The sequence below is a fragment of the Falco rusticolus genome, chromosome 1, assembly GCF_015220075.1.
Source record: "Falco rusticolus isolate bFalRus1 chromosome 1, bFalRus1.pri, whole genome shotgun sequence".
In the NCBI taxonomy this organism is placed as follows: Eukaryota; Metazoa; Chordata; class Aves; order Falconiformes; family Falconidae; genus Falco; species Falco rusticolus.
In genome coordinates, this window is record NC_051187.1 from 40,244,452 (window position 1) to 40,263,441 (window position 18,990).

Consider the following 18,990-nt stretch of genomic DNA (forward strand, 5'->3'; position numbering starts at 1 on the left):
GCACACCTTCAATTCTTAAGTTTTGGGAATGTTTTAAGTATTGCCATTCTGATGCACCAGGAAGGTGAGGTTACAGTCTCACGCTGTCAGGAACTGGGTAGTCAAGTGCTGCTTTAGAAGGGGCCTTCACCCGCTCACTTTCTTTACCCAAATAAGCAATGAGTGAGAAGACCCAGAGGGAAATACCTCACCCATGAAGTCCAGCCATCTCTCTCATGAGCATTCAAGAATCCCATAACCCTCATGTGACATGAGGATCACTTCTCAAATACTGAGATATGACTGTATTTATAAGATCTAGTAGCAAAAAAAACAAAGAAAAAAAAAGAAAAAAAAAAGAAAAGAAAAAAGCAACTAGATAGTGAAGAATTTTGTTTGCAGCACACCAGCTAATTCCAAAATATTACTGACTCAACAGAAAACAACTAAGGCATGATAATGCACAAAAACCAAGCAGCATTTAGAGGAAGTAATGAAACGATATTACTTTTGAAGTTACCAGCACAAAAAAAAAAAGTGTCAGTAATCCAGGAGTTCAAGGGGACATCTCATGGCCAGATGCTGTGAAAGCAGCCAGAGTGAGATTTTATAATAGTAAGCAGCATCAACACATACTCTATTTAAAAAAAATATATACGATTTACAAAGTCACTCTACTTTCACAGCATCTGGCATTTAAGTTGAAATCTTTTACAGCCCAGGAAAAGAGTGTTTGTAACTGTTCCCTCATTAGAGCATCATAAAAAATGATCTACAAAATGTTGCACGCTTAAGCTACTGAAAAACCATATCTGCGATTCATCACAGACTTAGAATGGCAGAGATCACCAAGACAGCCCATCTGGGCAACACAGGTCTCCTAAACCATATTGCTGGTTTTACAGATGAGCTGATAACCAATGTAATTGAGGCCAGCAACATAAAGCATCTGCTGAATTAAGTTTAAACGGCAATACATTCCTCCTAATTCAATATATACGAACAATAGGAGAATTATTCTGGTCACCACTGCTACCATTAGGAAGAAGGTTTAAGGAGGACAAAATACTAACAGAAGTCAGCAAGGTGACTGGGAGTATACCATGTATTTGGGAGAAAATCAGTGTGACCTGATGCAGAACCACAGTGCGTTGCTCCAAGAATTTATGCCAGTATGAGACAGTGGTGCCATGGAAGAGCTTCTAGCTACCATTTCAGCTTAAAGAATTAGGGTCTGGTTTACCAGTGATTAACAAGGATTCAGGCAGGCGTTGATGGAGAAATCCAGCCACCGGCATAATCTGTTCTATAAGTAATTTTGTCCATTCAAAACAAAATAATTTGTTCTGCGTTACTGTAGTGCAGTATGGTGTGAAGTACACCAGGTAGCCTTACACACTGATTTCCTTATAAAATCTTTCTCCACAGCTACTTGCAATTTAACTTACTTTCAAGAGCCTGTATTAAACTCCTTAACCAAATAACTCTCTCTTATTTAAACTTGGAAATCTTTCATCTCTGCATAGCATTCTGGTATAAATACTGGTTTATGTCTTTGTTAAATGCATCACAACACCAACTAGCTAAGGCCCACATGCTGCCATGCCCAGAAGCCAAAAAGGCCTTTATTCCCATAACACTGAATTTGCCGGAGAATTGTATCATCAAAAGAGAGGGATGCAAATAGCTTCAGATGCAAAACTTGCTAGAATTATTTGAAAAAACCTCTACAATTCAAACAGCAGAATAACACTGATCATACAGAGGAACTGTTTACACGTCAGGGTTCTACCATCCATAAACAAATTGTGCTGCATATCTTTTATCAGCTTTAATGAATTACAAGTTTGTAAGTTGAAGTCTTCTGAACATTCCAGATGATTCTGATCAGTGTTACACTACACACATCCAAAGTAATGCTACTTAAATTATATCACCTTCTCATTTCCTCCATATATGTATTTTTATACATATATATACACACACAAACACACACAAAAATACATTCTCTACAGTATAAAAACAAGCTGTCACATTCTGGTTTCATTTCAGGCTTTCAGGAACACCTCTTTCTCTGAACATAACAGTAGACTGGCTTTGAAAATTTTACTAAAAATAAAAGTTCAGAGCTGTACCAAGTTATTTAGCGTGCAGAGGCAGAAATTCCAAAGCTCAAAAATTCTCCAGGTTTACTTAGAACAGTTTTCACTTTATTTTTTGAACGTCAAAGAGAAGTGTTGTGATGCTAAGGATAGATGTGTGGGATTAGCCAAAAGGGAAAACTCAGGCATTTCAATTTCCTGCTGTAAGCAGGTGTGGGCTTGACTCATCAAAGAGGCAGAGAACACCACTGAATGTAATGAATTTTCATATTACTGCAGTATACAGGGAGCACTGAGTCCGCGGAATCACCACCCCTGAGTGAGACAGAAGAGATCTTGCCCAGGCATTTGTAGATATAAAAAAAACATGATTCCCCAGAAAAAGATTTTAGCCCCTGCATGCTCATCAAGCTTCTCTCAGGTACAGTTACAGTTGTTCACTACTCCGGCATGCAGACAAATGAGTAAAAAAATAATCCCAAAGCCTGGCTGCAACCTCATGAGATACATGAGACACAAAGGACACCACGAAATTTAAAACTATCAAAGTTTGAGGTTCAGTTTTCCCTTTATTCAAGTATTTGAAATACGCTCTCTCTAGTTTCAGGATTTCAGGAACTGCATTCACATTTAAACTTCTCCTCTTGCTATTTATTCCATGGATGGGACACAGGGACGAATCATCAGCCCCTCCTCATTCTTAAAAAGAAAAAACAAAATCAAAGAAAACCTTTTAACAAACTCCTATGTTCCATTTCTCACCAGAAACAAAAGCTTTGAACATAAACGAAGCATCATCTCTGCTATCCTATCCTTATGACTATTAGAGCTACTGCAATACTAATTTCCTTCTCTTACCTCCTGTAGTATAAAGTCTGTGCAATGCTATGAAAAATACATAGGCTAGTATGAAGTAACAAGGAAGACTCCCATTAACAAAATTACCTTGGAAGGCAGAGTTAAGCAGAAAAAAGTTTCCATCTGCTATGAACCTGCATATGCATCCCTAAATTTTTCTGCCATTTCTCCCACAAAGTCATTGCTGGGCACAGCTGAGCTTTGCTGAGTAACATCAGTCGCATTGAAGATGCTACTGAAACAATAGTAGTTTTCAAAAACGTGAAGAACAGGGTCTTTTTTATGCTCTGCTCCATCCTCGGGAAGATCTGAGCAAACCAAATGTATATGGAGCTCCCAGGCCAAGTCATTTGAGACAGGAAAACCCTGTATTGTCTTGTTTCACCAGCAAGAGTAGTTACATCAGATACTATGCACATGCTTCTGCACCCCCAGGAGGAAGGTACAGCTCTTCCAAGGGCCTCATTCTTGTTCAAGATGCCACTCCTCTTCTCCTAAACCATGTAAGCCCTGCTTCAATTTTTAAGCTGGATCCGTTCACTGGTCTTGCCCACAGAATGGCCCTGAAAATGTGTGTTTGCACAAGCAAGAGGGCAACTGTTGCATAATTTGGCAAAGCAACAGCCAGCAGCAGAAAAAGATAGGACCTTCTTAACCCAGTGAAGCTGAAGCTCCCATCTCACACAGCCATACCCACAAATATTTCCAGAAAGGAGAACAAGCAGTGGTGCAGTCTGATATTTTAGTTTCCTTAATTAATCGGCATTATCTTAGAAATATTAATTCTGTGTCTCAGAGTGGTATCTTAGGGGGTGAGGGGAGGAAGTAACACTTCCTTAAATTAGCATAGGCACTTCAAAAGTTTCAGGGTGGGAAGAAGCAGTAAGAGAAATAAGTTACATTATGTTCCCTACACCTTTATGGCATACTGCAAATGAAACAGGAGCTTTTTAGAAGTTTCCCTGCATATATTTGCACAATTTTGCTATCACAGAAGAAATTAACTCAGAGCAACTGAGTAACAGTTGAATGTCCCCCTGTGATGCAGGAATAAGTAAAGCCACACTGAGAACATGTCATAATCCTCACAGAGAAATGCCCTATTATTTAACACCCAAATACAGACATACAACTTTCACCCAGTGGCCTTGACCTGACTCCTACCAAAGTCAGTATCAAAACCTTAATTTAATGGCAGAAGTGAACCCCTCAGAGAAGAGCGTTTTGAGATTAAATGTTTGTGAACAGCTGTCTTAGAGATGTCCAGCCTGTGTAGTTTCAAATGCAACTGCTGAACATGCTCCCCCCCCGTTTTATCTTCCATAATGTGTATTTCTATGTTATGAAAGATGTTGAGCATACATACTTTTTTTCTTAAAAAAAAACACAAAGAAGATACCTTCTATTTTTAGCAACTGCAGTGTAACAAGCAAAAAATGCAGACAGCCTGATTCTCCCTGTACACCAGCTCACCTCACAACCTTTGGGACAGGTGGCTGAGCAACAGGGCCTTGGGAAGTGCAACTGCTGGAATGCTTTGTTTGGTATGCTTGTCCCTGTTACAAAGCTGTATAGAAGCAGGCAGACACACAAGATGGACATTACAAACCCTCACACTCCAACAGCACACAACAGCACTTCCAGGAGAACATAGTTCTTGCAACAACATTTTCAGAAACAGAACACCTGCATTTTCCCAACCTACATGTTGTGTCCTGCTGCAGCTCCAGATCATCCCAGAGACGGTAAAGGACCTCACTGTGCAAGCCCCTGTATCAAGAGGTAAAAGCAGATCCAGAGACACCTCGGTTTTGAAGTTCAGCACCTGAGTTAGGCAGTAACTGCCTAAAAAGTTAGTGTATCCACCCTCCTGTGGGGAACTACTGCCTCTGTGGCAGGAGCTAGCAGAAGGGAACGTGTGCCTCCACTCAGTTCCTCCAAGATGTAGTTCAACTTCTCAGTAACTGAGTCCTGAAACACATTCTCTTTGCCCAGCTCTGCTACAGAGGTCCCAACTGCTGGCAAGGGCTTTACTTTGGGGAGCAGGGTGATTGCTGCACCTCTTCAAGACTACAGAGCATGTCAGACCTTTTTCAGGTCTATTATATATGAGAATCCATGGGTGAACCTGATCCACGTTACAAGTTAAGCTCCCTTCTTTCTTGCTTTTTCTAGTATGACTTGCCCAACCATTTGGCAAATGATGACGCTTTTGCATGCTGCACCTCCATGAACATTTCTTCCACACGATTACCATCACTAGTACAGACTCATGTCAGGTATGTCACTAATACATTAACTACTTTTTCATCCTGCCAGATCTAAGATTTCATACTCTCTCACATCAGTATCATCCTCTAGCAAAATGCTTCAGGGACAAAGTGCTGAGGAAGGGCAGCCCTACTGAGTTCAGTGCCTGAATCTGGAACGTTAGCCAAGTATTTTCTGAAGCAGGAGTAACACAGAGCTGAAGAGCTTTTGGCAAAAGTCACTTTAAGGGACTCCTTTCTCCTTCACAACTTCATGGCCCTGAGGCAAGCCAGTGCTTAACACTTCAGATCCAGATCAAAGCTGTATGTCATATGACCAAATGTATTTTAACAGTTCCAGACTTCAAGATCCTTCTGAATTTCATTAACTCAATACTTTCTCTCGGGCCACTGCAGAAAGGCAGACTGCAGATGACTGCTGAAGTTTGTGCTGAGTTTTATCCCTCAGCAGGACGGGGAACGCCAAGGGAGAACACCAAGCAGGTGACCACCTGGTTTTTCAGCACTTGTTTCTTCGACCAGTGCTCGCAGGTACAACGCTGCTTTTGTGGCCCAGAACTTCAGAAAGCGCAACTATTCCCAGCAGAAGCCAAAAGCATAGTTGTAAGTTACTCTTGGTGATTCTTAATTATTTCACAACCGTCTTTATCTAAACACATTAGGTCTTTAGTCAATGTGGCAGAAGTCTGTTCTAGTATCTCTCCCATTTTTGTCTGTATGGATTGTGTAGGCTTGCCATTCACCTCAAAGTCATTTAGCCATTTGGCTTAGTTTTACTTGTGATAATTAAAGCTAAAAGATTACTTTCCAGAGGCCCTATAACTGCACAATTAATTTCTCTGACAGCTCACAGTTTAAAACTACTGTCTTTCATTAAGCAAAGCATTCTCTAATACACTGCTGCAGCATCAGACTGATCATTTACTTTGCAAAAAGACCTCAGAATGAATCAAGCCCTTCCTCCATTAAGAAAGATAAAATAATATATCTCTGTCTGATCTTCAACTATGACACGCAGCTTGAAAATTATATCCATAAGGGTTTTTTGTTTTGATATGGAAGAAGAATTTACAAGTTAACTGAAATGCATGACCTAAAGTGATGAACTATAATCTTCCACTCTGACTCAAGTTTTTCCTCCTATCAAAATAGAAAACCCTGAAAACAAGAACACAGCCCTACTGCACAGGTCAAGAGACATCAAACACACCTTCTTTACAGTTAGCATTCTGCTCCTTACCTCCAGGTTTTTTCCTTGTACTGAAAAAAACAAAAACCAAAATCCCTATAGATAGACAGATGCTAACTACATCTATCTAAAAATCAACATCTTATCTACCTAAAAATCGACAACCTATTGCATGGAACTTGACACGTACAGCAACTCCTCGTGAGGAAGTACAAACAGGACCACATACACAAAGAAAATCCCTTCCTCTCTAAGAAGTCCACAGGTAGCATGCACACGGAGAATCACTCAAACAAAACCAGGATTCAGTCACCTCTAGCAGGCAGGGAGTGATTGCAGAGGCTGCCTACAGACAAAGAAATGATCACTCAAGGGCCCAGCTGAAAGGGCTACTTTCCCCTCAAGGGAACCAACATCCTATTTGCATCAAGAAATGATTCAGCCTTCTGTTACCGAGCTGGACAAGTAGAACACAGCATGATCACACCAAACTGAAGCACCTCTAATGATTCCTGTGCACCGAACCTAAACAGATTCATAGATGTAGTCTCAGTAATGCATTATTGTTGCATTTTCTTATCCTAAAATACTGTGTTTTAAGTTAAAAAGGCACAGAAGAAAAAGAAGGGTTAAGAAAAAGATAACCCCTCATCCTAGTTTGAGGAGCAGCTCTACCCTGCCATCACCTGAATTTGTAGGGTTTCCTGAGGCTTACAAGGTAGATGAAGGAGGTTAACAAGATAAGCACCTATACATTACAGGACTCTATATGATCTCTATTTATTTAAATCTAGTCTGCAACAGCTTTACTCTGCAAAGCCCAATGACACTCCAAGGTAAAGAATAATATTCAAAATCTTTTCCCACAGAGCTACAAGTCCATTACAGTTACTCAGGTGACAGCCAAGAGGGCTCTTAGTTTAAGATAACATTTTGAGGGCAAAACCGAAGTTATTTCTTTGGTATGTTCAACAGCAAAACCAAAGAGAAAGCAACAGAACGCTGTATGGGAAAAGCAAACATTTAACGAATACACAATAGCAAAGCTTTCTTCTTTAAAAGCACTATTTCTAGCAGTTCATGTCAAAGAGTTCCTTAGATTTATTGAACAGGACGAGAAGGTCAAAGAAAACAATGGCTTGCTTTTTCGGGTGTTTCACCAGTTAGTGCACCAGAGACAAAAGCAAAACCTCTCTCGAACGCTCTGTTAGAAAGAGCAGCTCAGCTTTTGCTCTTAGTTCTTCGCTAAAAAATGAGAACACAAGTAAACAGCCCCTTCCACCGGCCGAGAGCCACCTCCTTCGCCCAGAAGCGGAGCCGGGCACACGCGGCCGCACACACCGCCGGAGCCCGAGGGGAAAGGACGCAAGTTTCGCACTAACCTGTTTGAGTTCCGCAGGCATTTATGCCCGGTGCCGGCTGCGCGGTCCCTAGCAGGGCACACCTCCAGCTTCCTGCAGACCCTCCGCGGACCTTCTCCTCTGACAGCCGCCAGAGCCCCGTTCCTCGGGCAAGCCCGCTCCTTTTGTAGCCCGCCCAGCAGCCTCGCCGCTGAGCCCCTCGGCAGCCTCCCCACGGACAGAGCCCATCCAGGGCAGGCACACCACCGACCGCGCCGCTCCCCTGGCACAAAACAGAACGCCAAGCCAACCCCCAGCACGGCCGGCGGCTGCCTCCCGCCAGGGCCGAGCCCTTCACATGGCTGGCCCCGGCGGCTCCGTCCCGGGGGGCGGCACTGACGGGCAGCCGCAGCCGGCGCGGGCTGGGGCGCGGCCACGCCCGGCGCGCCGGGGAGCGGGGGGCGCCCGGCGGCCGCCCGGCGGGGGAGGCGGGAGAAGCGGGGCCGCCTCTGCCGGGCCCCCGGCACCGGCCCGCCCGGTGCCCCCCGGGGTTTCCCCGCGTCCCGGCCCGCCCCCCGCCCTGCTCCCGCCGGGCTGCGAAGACAAAGAGGAAAAATGTCACCGAGCGAAACGACTGTTACCGGCGACTCTACACCCGCGAACCTGCTGCTGGGGAGGGACGACGGGGGGGACAGAGAGGCCCCCAGATGCCGTCTGCACCCCCAGCGCGGCTGCCTTGCGAATTACAGGAAGGTCTAACAAGACAGCACAAGAAAGGAAATCCTCTCACTTGCTTACTTTTTGCACTTGGAGATTAATACATCCCTAACGCACCTACACCAGCAAAAGATAATCTTCCACCACAGCCTCCTCCCTTTTCCACCTTACACAGATGCAGAGAGGCTTACAGCACAAAGTACAACTGGCCTCATTTTTTAAGAGTTCACCTGCCCACAAGCCTGCCCGCATTCATTAAATGATTGTCTTGATAAATTACTCATCACCAAAATGAATGCCAGATGTGCTGTACCTTGCAGTCACCACATTCTGCAACAACACCTGGGACCTCACTGTGTGATACAGCACAGCTTTCACGTTCATTTATTGCTAGTAAACTGGAAGTACCCAGCCTTCAACGTTCCATCTTCCAGCAGGCAGCCAGACTGCAAGCCTCCATGAAATTGCTGGGAAGGAGGAGAGCCTCCCATACTTCTTACTTGAAGATCTGATCCTTCTTGATGCCTTTTCCACGAAATTGCAGAAAGGGTAGGTATTAATAAATAGATTAAGGCATCAAGTCTGAAGAGACCTAGGTAGGTAGGTGTAACCCAATCTTGCCAGCATCTGAAGTCTTCCCCCCACTCCCCCCCCCCCCCACTCCCCCCCCCCCCCACTCCCCCCCCCCCCCCCACTCCCCCCCCCCCCCCCCCCCCCGCCCAGGACCACCCGGGGCAGGTGGGCATGCCTCCCCAGCCCAGGACCGAAGCCTTGCCTCCAGCTGTACACAGTCAGCCAGGCCTGAGAGGCAGCCGGCTCCATCCTCCCCAGCACTAAATGACCAGCACCACTTGCAGTCACTGGCCGAGGGGTAAGGGTTGCTTTTCCTCTTCCATATGTGGGTCCTGCAGTGAACCAAAGTAATAAATAAATCCACCCCTGAAACAGCTGGTGGCTGGACAATGGTAATTAGGGAGTGAAAGCTACTCCCTCAAATTATAGAGACTACCTCTGGAAAACAGGGCTAGTCAGAGACAGCAAGACCAGCCATAAAGCAAAAAGGAAGGTACATTACAATTTAATCTTCTTCAATTATCAGAATAGGTGCCTTTGTACAGTGTCTTTTCTTCCCAGCTTCAGGTTCCCTGAAAATACTAAAATGTGCCTCCAGTATCAGTGTAATTAACATGTTAATTAACATCCTACCAGATCAACATGAAAAGGTGGCATCTCCTATACTGACATTTAAGACCAGAAGGAAGGTTTCAGACCTATTTAATCCTAAATTCAGCTTTCCTGTTACTGCCAGTGTCAGCATTCCAGCCAAACATTAGAGCTAAGGTTTTCATTTTCGGGGCAGAGAACAGGGCAGAACTGTGTTACCCAACTCCAATCCTAATTTGTTTAAAAATAAATGCCAGAAAGGTTGACAAGGGCAATAGTAGATGTTCCACAAGGTTTAGCTGAAGCAAAGTTATTTGCTTCACTGGAGGGAAAGAATATGCTCTATCTACAGCGGAATGATTCAGAGGCAACTGGTAGTGGCCATTAATAAAATACTTGAAGGCCAAAGCAAAAGGGACACATTTTGCATGAGTCTCCCGGACTTTTGTACAGCACTCTCCCCCCCTGGCCCCTTCTCCTTGTCCAACTTTTCTTCGTTAACAAACGAAAATAGCTCAACTTTTGTTGAGGCCATGCTGGCATTGAAAGTACCATTCAGTTTAAGCATGCACATGGATATGTGCCAGACCTTTATACACTGTCAAAGAAAAAAACGTTATAAAGTCTGTATCTATAGGGCACTGAAGCAGCTACTCTTGCATGCAAAACGATGAAACTGAAAACCTTCCTGGATGGACTTGCCAATTCTTACTCACATAAGAAGTCTCTCATGTTGTAAACCCACAGGTATTTGTCCAAGCTATGCAACATTAGCATTGCTGAATTTTGAAGTCCCACCTTCTGGAGTTAGGTTGTTATTTAAAAACATAATTTTCCATTCAAAACTATAAGAGATGTTTGTAGGCTTTCTGCTTGTAAAGTAAATTTTGAAAATGTTTTGACTCAAAGCCAACGCTTTTTTTATAATTATTTTTTTTAAAAAGGCAAAATACATCTCAAGCCCTCTTATTCCTTAGCTGCTTGCAATATTTTACCAGCTCATATAATTCTGAATGCTGGGACTTGGCAGTGCTGAAGTAAAAGAACTAATTACCTAAATAAGAGTAATGGATTAGATCCCTAACATTGTACTGAACTTCCAAATTCTGGCAACAAACACTCTATCCATTAGTATCAGACTGCTGACTACATCACAACCTCCCCCCCCCCGCCCCCCTTTTTTTAAATGAACCTTAATTTCTTAATCTGTCACATTTTTCCCAGCTGTAAAAGTAGGGTGAAAACCTTTCTTCTGAGAAATTAAAATCTTATAAATAGGAAAGGGTTTAATTCTCTGCAAGACGGAGTAGTACAGTATCTGGGCCAAGCTCCTTTTTTTTTTTATTTTCTCCCATTACCTTTAAAAAATTCTCCATCACTAGTGCTGCACTACAGATTGATCTGCTCTCAGAGGCAGTAAAAATGAAATGGTTTACAGCTCTGCCTGGAAACATAACATATGGCTTCAGTGATATGTAACTTCCATAAACCCAACAGAGCAAGAAGGCACAAGATGAATCAAAAATCCCAGCTAACCATATAGGCAAAACACCACAACCATCCATGGCAACTCTCTGAATTAGATAGCCTACATTCATATAGGTACTTCCACGCTGAGGGTATTTTGTTGCCGTTCTGTGAATTTCAAGCAGCAAATATACACGGTGAGAGGACTAAAGAACATGATGTGTCAGTGTGCCCTACTGTAACGATTCTAATACAGACAAATGAAAACAGACATTGTATCTCCAAGATAAATTTTGAAATTGGTTTTCCTGTTACCATTTCCATAATTTTTAAATATATTTGAAAAGTTATGTAAACCCTTTCAAAGCATCCATACTTGCTCCAAAATGGCTGTGTGACTCTAGTAGGACAAATCCACCAGGATACTTCTAACACTTCCATCAACGTAGTTTTGACAATGTTTTTGCTTTCATACTGCAAGGTTAGAAATGGAGATGAAGCCAGACTGCCTCAATCAGGGACTACTTGTGTATAAATGGAGGATGATTTTATGTGCCACCCTTCTTTAAGAATCCAGTATTAAAGAAGATGTCTAAAGGATCACAAGACTGAAGAACCACATGGCAAAGAGGAAGCAGACACACCTTCTGCAGAGGGACACGATTAGGTATTTCAGTAAGTTCAGGGGTTTTTCATTTGTATACAAACACAGCTTCCATCTTGCTACCTTTAATATCAGTCAACTCCATTTCATCCAAGTTGTCATATGACAGGATGAGAACAAGGACAGCCTGGTGACAGCACTGCTTACATTAGAAATAAAGGACAGAGGAAGCTACATGTCACTGCATATAGGTCGCAGTTGAATAAATGACCTATGTTTCTTCCCAGCAGCTTGATTTAGATAAGAATCAACTAATTTTACAGGAATAAACCCAGAAAAACCTCCTCCAGTTGAAGAAAAAAAATTTTAAAATACCATTACTTTTATAACAGAATGACAACAGCAAGGAAAACAAATCAAATTTAAGGTTGGTACTGTGACCATAATTTCATGCTGTAGTTATTGGAAAGGAAAACAAAGACACTCAAATGCAGGAAAGACATATGCAGTATTAACCATTTTTCATTTCTTCGATTTGGTTTTAGTTTTGGATTTTCCACATGATTTGTGCTGTATTTGAAGCTGCACATCACAATCACTTGCTCAGAAGATACCAGCTTAACATGTCATTCTCTCACCCAGAGGGCAAAAATGTGGTTTGCCATTACACACTGGATTGATAGCCGTCTGTACAATCAACTGATTTTTATGGTAATTACTAACCTCCTCAAACCAAAACCTGAAGCTGTTTTGGATTTTCTTCTGAAGAGATAATTAAGGTCTCTGTATGAAATTTTATTGCAGAGCAAGTTTCTTGAATTTGAAATACATATGAAAATAAGACTGCAAAAAGTAAGAAGAGCTAATCGAGATGGGTTAGAAACATGGAGACTATGGTTCTTTTCAACTTTTAACTGCAGTATTCTAAAAACACTCTGCCAGAAGCTGAAGATACATTTTAGATTAAGTCCCTAAAATGAACTCTGGCAGTATTCTACAGCATTTCCCAGTCACCACAACTATGGTTAAAAAAATATTCTCTTCAGCTAGTAATTTGGTAGCTTAACAAGGAAAGCAGTTTTGGTTGGTTTTTGGTTTGTTGTTTTTTGATGATTTTTTTAAAAGATATATTTAAATAGTGTTTAAACTGTGACATTTATTTAAATCAAAGGCTTTAATTATAGTTGGCACACAGCCTCAGGCTGCCCATGGTCCTCTTTGGCCATTCTGTTCTCAGTCACACCAATGACTTCAGTGAATTACGCCAGATTTGTGACAAAGCAAGCGAGAGCATAATTTGAACCATTAACAAGATGGCCTAAACTAGCGAAAGGCTCAGTAATTTGTTAATGTCATCATAACCCAGCATTCATTTGGGGCTCTTTCAGCATTAGTTTGCAAGAGTTTACAGATACTGGAGACAGCTGAAATGCAATTGTGGAAAATTGTTGGTTTTAAAAGCCAAGTTGAACCTTTCAGGTCCAAATCTCAGAGGGCTCAGGGGAAGCGGAAATTGCCTGTTTGCCGGTTTTAAAGTTTCTGCAAAACATTCTTGTGGCCACATGTGGATCTGCAAGAGTAGAGGCTTACGAAGACAGACCGACTCCTGTGCAATGCCCTGTTGGGATAAAGGTCTGCTTTGCTTGTACACATACGGATCAAGGCCTGTATTAGTAACAAAATCTTTTCATAAAAATGAGAGATACAGTGCAAAAAGGTTTTGTGAAGGTTTTAAATCTTTCTTCCTCAACATCCCAGCTGAACTAGTACAGTAGTATGCTTGGGAACTAAAATGTAAGAGAAAAAAATATCTTAAAACACCAGTACAATAAATCATGTTCTGCTGTCTCAGCTGAGAAATAAACAAGCAGCAGAACATGAAAAATAAATAACAACTTTAAAATGTAAGAAGTTTTCATGTTAATTATCAAGAAGCAAATGTAGTAAAAGCGACAAGAAAGTTGTTTTTACAAAAGTCCTGTTAAACCTGATACTACTCTTTAATGTTTACATTTGAATGTTCCTGTTTTAAGACATTTTTAATAATTACTTGCAGGTACCTGATCTTGCAACACTCAGAGACATCATGCAAAGAACAACCTAGATGCCAGTTTACATAATAAGGTACATGCAGCAAGCAGAATTTATTTTTGATGTGTTTTTCCTATATGTACTTCTGGAAGAAAACACAGTTCTGTTAGTAAAGCAATGTAAAATCATAGAAAATTATGAAACTGAATTTGTCATTCAAATGAAATAATTTAAACTTGACACAGTTCCAGGCCAGAAAGGTTAACAGCTGTGGAAGATCATTCTTTCACAAATCTTGGTGAACAAAATAAGAAAATCCTTGCCTTTCAGTTGCTTCCAAAACCTCATTTAATAAAAATTCACATGAAACAAAAGAAGTTGAGACTTTCAAGGCAAGTGAAACTGCAAAAATATTTCTGAGATGCTTAGGGTAAATGTGGTCACTGCTTTGCACTATTATAATCATTAGCATAAACCAGTTGCTGTCCTGCTGACAAACATTAGATGGCACTTCGGAATTTAGCAGTTCCCATATAAAGTTGCAGAGCACATACTTAAGAGATGAAGTGTGAGACATGAAAGTGAGGTACTGTTGATGTTAGAAAAAGTGAGATTTCTGCAAAGGCATGCATCTTTGAGCTAGAAGATGTATTTTTCAACCTACACATGAAAAACTATAAAATAGCATATATTTAAATTCTGAAAAAACAGAACACTGTGTTGGAAAGAATTCTTTCCTTACCAGACAGAGGATCAGTTCCTCAGTTCCCTTTTTAAAAGTAGGTCCCAAAGGATTCATTAAAAATTTTTAAAAATAGAGTTGCTGACAAAGATTTATACAACACTTCTCACATAACACATCAGATTTTGAGTAGATTCTGCTGCATGCCAGCAGATCTGAGCCCCAAATAACTAGTAAGCAAAGTACCTAAACCCCAGTTATCAAATAAATCCCTCTGGAAAGCACTTCACAGCTTTTGATGCAGCTGGTCAAATCTGAGTTGTTGCTTAAATAGATGCTAATACTTCCATTCACTTTTGTATCCATGTTTTTACCATCTAAGGCCTTAAATGAAGACTGAAGAACAATCACAGGGGAGAAGCTATGACAAGGAATAGAAGAACCAGGAAATGTAAATTCTTGCAGGAATATGACTTGAGCCATCTTTCAGAGGCTCTTATATGATATATACCATGATGCCTGTTGCACGAGCTCTCTTTTTTTGTTAACCCTGTGCTATTGCATTCCTTCTGTAATACAGGAAGCAAGTTCTACGATTTCTTTTGGAATTTGGGTAATCCCAGCAGAAAGGCAAACAGCAGGAGCTCCTTGAGCTCACAGTGGTGCAGCATGCCACACTGTCACTTTGGAAAGTCTCTATTTGAAACACATGCAGTAATTCCAAGGGAGCTACTGCTTTGGCTGAATTCATGTAAGGTGCAGGCTGGCTTAGCAACACTGTCTTAAGCCATCTGCAGTGCTCTGGCCTGGAGTCACACCAGTTCCTTGCTTCCAGCTTCTGCTGTTGCTGAGCTATCAGCAAAAGAACCCAGCTCTCACAGTAAACCAGGAGTTGATACTTTCACAGACGTGAGACAATGTCCATAAAAAAAGGTGGCAAAAGCTCCAATCTCCAAGCAAACAACTATTATCATCTCCAGCACAGAGGAAGCCAGGGATGGGATCATACCTCATGCATGGGGAACAAGTTTCCCTGAAAAGTAGCTAAGTAACAGTTTCTGATCCAGTTCCTAACTGTGCTGGGATTCACAGGTACTGCAAATCTCTCTCAGCTCACACCGATTTCTGATCTAAGAACCCACTCTCCCATGGGAATCATATTCCCAGATCTCCACCTGCCCCCCGCCCTGCCTTCCCCTCCCCAGAACCTTTGAATAGTTGCACATACGCAGAAGCTGAAACCTGACCCAGGTCATTCCTAGAAATTCAGTAAGACTACTCATACATACTGAATTTACAGGATCAGGCTGATGGCATAGCTAGTGCATGCATAACTGCACAGTGACCTGAAGGCCAAAAGAACGCAAGAGCTGAATTACTGAGGGGGAGCTGAGAGCAGGGACACCAGCAGCTGGCTAGAGAACAGGCATGGTATGACTGACACCAAACCATACCATACCCCTGAATCAGAACTTACATTTCTATGGCTTCAACTGGTTTTATAAAGGAATTAGGACTATCCCTACAAATTATTTCAACATTCTGCCATCTACTCAGTACTAGCAGAAGCAGAACATGCATGGGTTAACTACCGATGAGTTTTTTTCTGGGTAGTTGGCACTGTACTAGGAAATAGTACTATAACAGGGGAGAGCTGTCATGAACCCACAGCACTGCTGTCTGTAACTGACCTTACCTGTAAGGCAAAAAAAATGAAAAAGGTCATTTTCCATGCTGTCAGTCCCTTAATAGGAGCACAAATATGCTATATAACAACAGAAGCGAAGAGGCACTACAAACTAGAACTAATTGCGTAAAACTTTTCATGCAAAGTATATGAGATGGAAAGGAGAAAAAAAGGTAAGCTGATGACTCAGTGCAGCTCAGAACCCACTTTTGCTTTTTCTCTGCATATGTACAAACATACACACACTATTAATGCACCCACGTTCTTACTATCAAAGCAGTGGAAGCAGTTTCTACATTCTACACAGTCTGCACTATGTTAAGTGTGGAGCAGAGACTCTTAAATAAAAAGTAATGAAATACAGACAGAAGAGTTATTGTTGCCCAAACTCTAACTCAGAAAGGTTAACTTGATTTTTTTTCTTAGAAAAGCAATTTGAGGTAATCTTCCTGTATTTTTTTTAAGTTCTCACCATGTGTTCTGGTGTGCTTTAGAGTTCACCTTCCACTTGAAACTGACCCTCAATTCAAAAAATGTCATTTTTGGCGTAAGTCACAGGTACCTCTCAGATTAACATAAAGACTGAAGAATACTGGTGCTTACTTAGGGCTACAAAATATCTGCCTAAAAAATAATAACAAAGGAAAATATGTTTGTTAATTTTTAAACAGGTGTCATTTCTCTGGAGCATAAATTGAAATAGTTATGATCCAAATCATAATTCAAAATATTCTGTAGGTTTTTTCCATAAGCCGATTTTCCTTGAACAGTTATAATCATATTTGCAAAGTGAAGAAAAAACAAATTTTATTAACTTGGTTGACTACTTTCAAGTAGTCTTGACTAATTTCAAGATGGCCTTTTGGGGTGTTATTTGTTGGGAGGGGGTTTGTGGGTCTGTTTTGGTGAGGCTGTTAATAGAAAAAAAACCCAACTCCACAGAACAGTATGTGATTTAAGTTTCTTCATTCCCACTTACCTCTCTGCCTTCCTTTCAGCTCTATTTTGTTAATAACTTGGTTAAACACAAAGTTAGGGAACATTTGCACCAAAACTATGTATCAAGTTATGAAAAAGCATGGTTGACATATGTCAGACCTGGAAAATCACATGAAAAAAGCTCTTACCAGAGATAGGACACTAATTAAACATGACAGAGAATTTTGAGCCTGTCTTTATGACCATACCTCTTAACAAATGAATAATTACAGTGGCAGTAAAAAAAGACTGACTCAAAAACCTCGTCACGTAAATTATTTGTTTTTCCTGACTTGTATTTAAGCTATTTATTATTGTGTGTATTTCCTTAGTTCAGAAGCAACAGCTTTTGCATTGTTCTAACTTTACCACTTTTGGGGTGGCCATGCATAAAGGGGAACAATCCATTAAGAGGACTTATACAAGATGTATCTCTAACAGTGTAATTCACCATACCTGGCATCACCCTAATTCTATTCTTTCAGTTTAAAGAACAGTGAGAAAAAAATCCAAACCTGTAGTGAAACAGTTAAGCTAGTACAAAATGACTGTAAAGCAGGCTTCAGTGAGTAATTAGTAAGCCTTTATAAATGGAATAATCACAAGCCCTATTTCAGAGAAGTCTGTCTCAGTCACGTCTAAAGGACCGAATTATTGTGCACAGTATTACAAAAGGTACAAGCAAGCTCAGTTCTGCCTCCAACACCATATTCATGCTGTGTTAACTACTGCCATTGCACAATCACGCACAAGCCAGCCAGGGCTGGCTTTACAAGTGACAAGTGAGAAGCCTGTACAATAATGTCTATTATGAGCTGTAATAGCTACATAAATACGAGATATTAAGCTGTATTCATCTGTATCACATCACGCTAATTCAGCTTGGTTTGATTATGAGAAATTTCAGCCCATATAATGCACTTGCACACTTAACCATTAGGAATCTCAGCAAGCCTGATTCTCAAATGGTGTGAAAAAGCAAAACAGATTGACAGGATGAAACCTTTGAAGCTGCTGGCCTAATGCTGAGTCAAAAATTCATCAGTGAAGCAGGCTGGATTGAAGTTTTAAGTCAAAACAGGATCAAAACCTTGTATTTTGCTTTTGAAAACAAAATAAGCTATTTTATCGCTCCTTTTAGGGGATGAAACCAGTAACTAAAACTGATTAAGTTGCAATCATAGATCTCTTGGCACATGTTGACTGACAGACTGCTAGAAAGCATACCATAAACACTACAGCCGTCATTCAATCAGTATTTACTCCTCAGCAGCCTTTACCAGTTCTGTGGTATCAGGATGAAAACAGAGCTTCCTTCTTACATGAACTACTGTTTGATGTGTATATGTATGATATTTTTGTATTCCATATGTATACGTATGATGTTGTTATATTCCATAAAGTACAGCAGAATTCCATAATACTTGCAATAAGACCACCAATTTAACGGCACTCGGTTTTAAACAAAAATATCCTTCTAAGACAAAAATGTTACACCTGAGTGCATTTACGCTGATGAGCTTTTTTACTAACAAGGCTTTGGAAAAACCAAGTGGGAATATTTATATTATACTAACACATATGCACACACAGTCTCCACTTTGGGTTTAATCTATTCCAGAACCTCCTTAGCCAAATGTACCACATGATATATCTAAGAAAAATGCAAATATAAAACCACCCCAACAAACCCACCACAGGGAACCTAAATGAATGGAAACAACAGTCAAATTAAATAAATTTTTAATTATTAGATGATTTTGTCAATACAAAGACTTCTCAGATCAACTTATGTTACGTCCTACAGGTATGACTCAACCTGATAAGACTCTGCACCAGCATGCAAAGGGCTGATTTCTGTTATTTACATCATGTGAGGTTTGGCAGCTCCCACAGCTTTCCCACCTGTAAGAAGGGGGATA

The 18,990-nt window shown here is 41.0% G+C and overlaps 1 protein-coding gene across 10 annotated transcripts in view; it reads right to left on the reverse strand.

Annotated features, from left to right (window-relative positions):
- The window catches only part of ARVCF (ARVCF delta catenin family member), a 295,514-nt gene that overhangs the window by 153,693 nt on the left and 122,831 nt on the right, over positions 1-18,990 (reverse strand). For 2 of the 10 annotated variants that reach the window (XM_037375888.1, XM_037375878.1), the window contains exon 1: positions 7,781-8,147. The exons of the other annotated variants lie outside the window; for them this stretch is intronic. In XM_037375888.1, coding sequence (XP_037231785.1) covers positions 7,781-7,801 — 21 coding nt within the window. In that variant the 5' untranslated portion in view covers positions 7,802-8,147. Of the gene's footprint in view, positions 1-7,780; positions 8,148-18,990 lie in introns of those variants that run through there. 10 annotated transcript variants of the gene reach the window in all.